Genomic DNA, 2,594 nt, shown 5'->3' on the forward strand with positions numbered 1-2,594 from the left:
TTTAAGATCCACGTAGAGAGGTAAGATAAGAAGCAAATTAGTCTGAAGTCTGAATTCCGCTATGCCTCGTGAATATTCACTCGACAGAGAGTTCATATAACTCTTGACTGTCTACGTTCTGCCGTTTAAGGGCTAAATATGTTAATTATGCATCCTTTTTATAAAAGTGTCAACAACTTCCATTTTGTTGATTAGATTTCAGATTCTTGAGGATCCTTTCGCCAAAACAAAAGCGTTGTCCCAGTCGATCCCACCTATCGAGTATCAATAAATATCTTGTTTTTCGTACCGATGTCTTTTCAGGTTCTTGAAAGAAGGATCACTGCCAACGGGGATCCGCCAGGTGTTGATGCAAGTAATGAAAAGCGTGGGCACTTTCTTACTACAACTACTTTCTTACACGCAGTGTTATCACTATTTACATGTTAAAGAGTTAAAATCTTTGAACCGTTTGGTTTTATTGCAGCATGCTTCAACTATTTTTATTTATAATACGTTGAAGTATCTAAGTACGATGAGAAAACCAACGAAGTTGATTAACATGCAGCATTCCGTTTATTTTGTTTGCAGACTCAATTATCTATCTAGGGTACGCTCCCCATGTATCTACAGCACCTTATTCAAGGTAAGTGTGATCAACAAACCACTCGGTCGAGTAGTTTCCGCCCAAAATTTCTGTAATATCAACAGGAGCAGTGAGCTGTCCACTAAAGGACACACGCTTGTCGGTAGCAGCACCGGGTCCGCGGTTGTTGAACTCCTTGTAGTACACGTTGGCGGTGTTGTTGTCGTTGTTCCACTGCTGCCAGCCCTCCGGGTGGATGACGTCGCCGAGCTCACTATTCTGCCAGACAACGCGCGAGTAAGGGCGCCACGGGCGACCCAGGTAGGCCGATCCGTTGCCACTGGATCCGAACACCCGAGCGTTGTTGAAGACGTAGAAGGACGGACTCGACTCGTTCACACGTCCATTGGCAGTGATAGCACCTTCACCCACAGTCTCGATATCGCAAGACTCAAACCACGCCTCGGCCTTGGAACCAAAGATGAAGTCGACTGCGCCTGCGATGTACGACTTGGCGAACAGTTCACGGCCCTTATTGGCGTAAACAGTGTCCTGGTATCCGGTGAAGTTGCAAGCGTAGAAGCCGTAGTTGTTGCCTTCGATGATAGTGGCCACAGCCTGGCCGTCCTTCTCGATCTTGCCAGCCGTGTTGGCAACGTTGAGGTTGTACACTCGCACGTTGTTCGTCTTGAGACGTAGAGTACTGGTCAAGTCGTTGCGGCCACTGGTGATCTCGGGAGGGATATCTCTCTGGGCTTTGGCGTGGGTGATAGTCACTTCATTATACTTGTACGACGTTGCGTTGCACGTGTAACCCTGCAGCACCAGTGGCCCTTTCAGCTTCGAGACGAGCACTTGCTCATGGTAGACGCCAGGGTATAGGAATACGGTGTGCTGCTCCGTCGTGTTGGGGACGTGTGCGATAGCTTCCGAGATGTTGCGGAAGCTGCCGCTGTATGCTCCAGTGGCATCGACGACAATGGCTCCAGCGGGAGGTTCGGCACGAGTATCGGGTCCGAAGCAGGCGTAGCCGACAGAGCTCGACACGAGGGTAGCGAGCACCACAAGTGGAAGAGCAAAGATGCGCATTGTTGGTACAGTTAAGTTGCTCTCTGCGGAGGAAAACACAAAGTGAGCGTAACACACCCACTCACCGGGAATGCTATGTCTACGATGCGTTAAGCGTTAATCAGCGTGTGCGTATTACGGTCGCACTCGTCAACGCTGCGACAGCGACACTTTTCTAAACTGGTACTTTAAGGAGCCACGTGCGATAGGAAACTGTATGGTTGCTCTCGAGATGGGACTAGCTAATGGACGATCTCCATTGGAGACGCAACATAAATTGTGCTTTCGCTAGAATACATGGAAGAGACTATTAATCCATGCATCGCTCCAGATTTGGTGCCGTCTGAACCATACCGATACAGTAAACATCCATCCAGTAACCGGACATGTACAAGGTGGAGGTCGTACATTGTTCGTCGAGAAACAGAATCCATGCGAAACCACTGTAGATGCGCGACCAGTTAAAGAGCTATGACTCACTGCTTTGAGAGCTTTGTGACGGGACAGGCAGGCTTCTCTTATCAGACTCACTGTCAGTAAAGCGCCTGTGGTCAAACTGATTAAAGGCACTTACGCTTCACATCTGCGGAAACCATACTGCGCACACTGTAGGACACGTTTTGTTTTGTGCTTACGCCGTAAGCCTTACGGACGTCCATACGGCTTCAAGAAATTGTGTGTTAATGCGTCCTAGAAAGCAGCCGTCCCCGACAATTGCATGTCACGTTGCATTTGCTTCCTGTGCAGAGTACACTCTCGAGCTGTTATCAAAGCGAAATCTCTAACTGGAAGCAAGATGTGGGCATCAGTTCAGAATCCTCAATTGCAGAAGGCTTTTTTTCTAAGCACCAACAGCGCAACATGACCTCAATAGCGGCTGCATTTAAACTACCACCGAGCAAAGATCTCTATCTCACTCGCAAACCTTTGTGTAGCATTGGGTTCTGGATTCGGGTTCGTG

General features: G+C 48.4%; 1 protein-coding gene across 1 annotated transcript; it reads right to left on the reverse strand.

Annotated features, from left to right (window-relative positions):
* Positions 1-542: 542 nt before the first annotated feature.
* On the reverse strand, positions 543-2,292 carry PPTG_14180 (hypothetical protein; the record flags this gene model as incomplete). The annotated part of the gene is made up of 2 exons (XM_008911169.1): positions 543-1,677; positions 2,208-2,292. The coding sequence occupies 2 exons, from the start codon at positions 2,290-2,292 to the stop codon at positions 617-619; spliced, it is 1,146 nt and encodes a 381-aa protein (XP_008909417.1). The 3' UTR covers positions 543-616.
* Positions 2,293-2,594: the final 302 nt, after the last annotated feature.

This window comes from Phytophthora parasitica (assembly GCF_000247585.1).
Source record: "Phytophthora parasitica INRA-310 unplaced genomic scaffold supercont2.40, whole genome shotgun sequence".
NCBI lineage: Eukaryota > Oomycota > Peronosporomycetes > Peronosporales > Peronosporaceae > Phytophthora > Phytophthora nicotianae.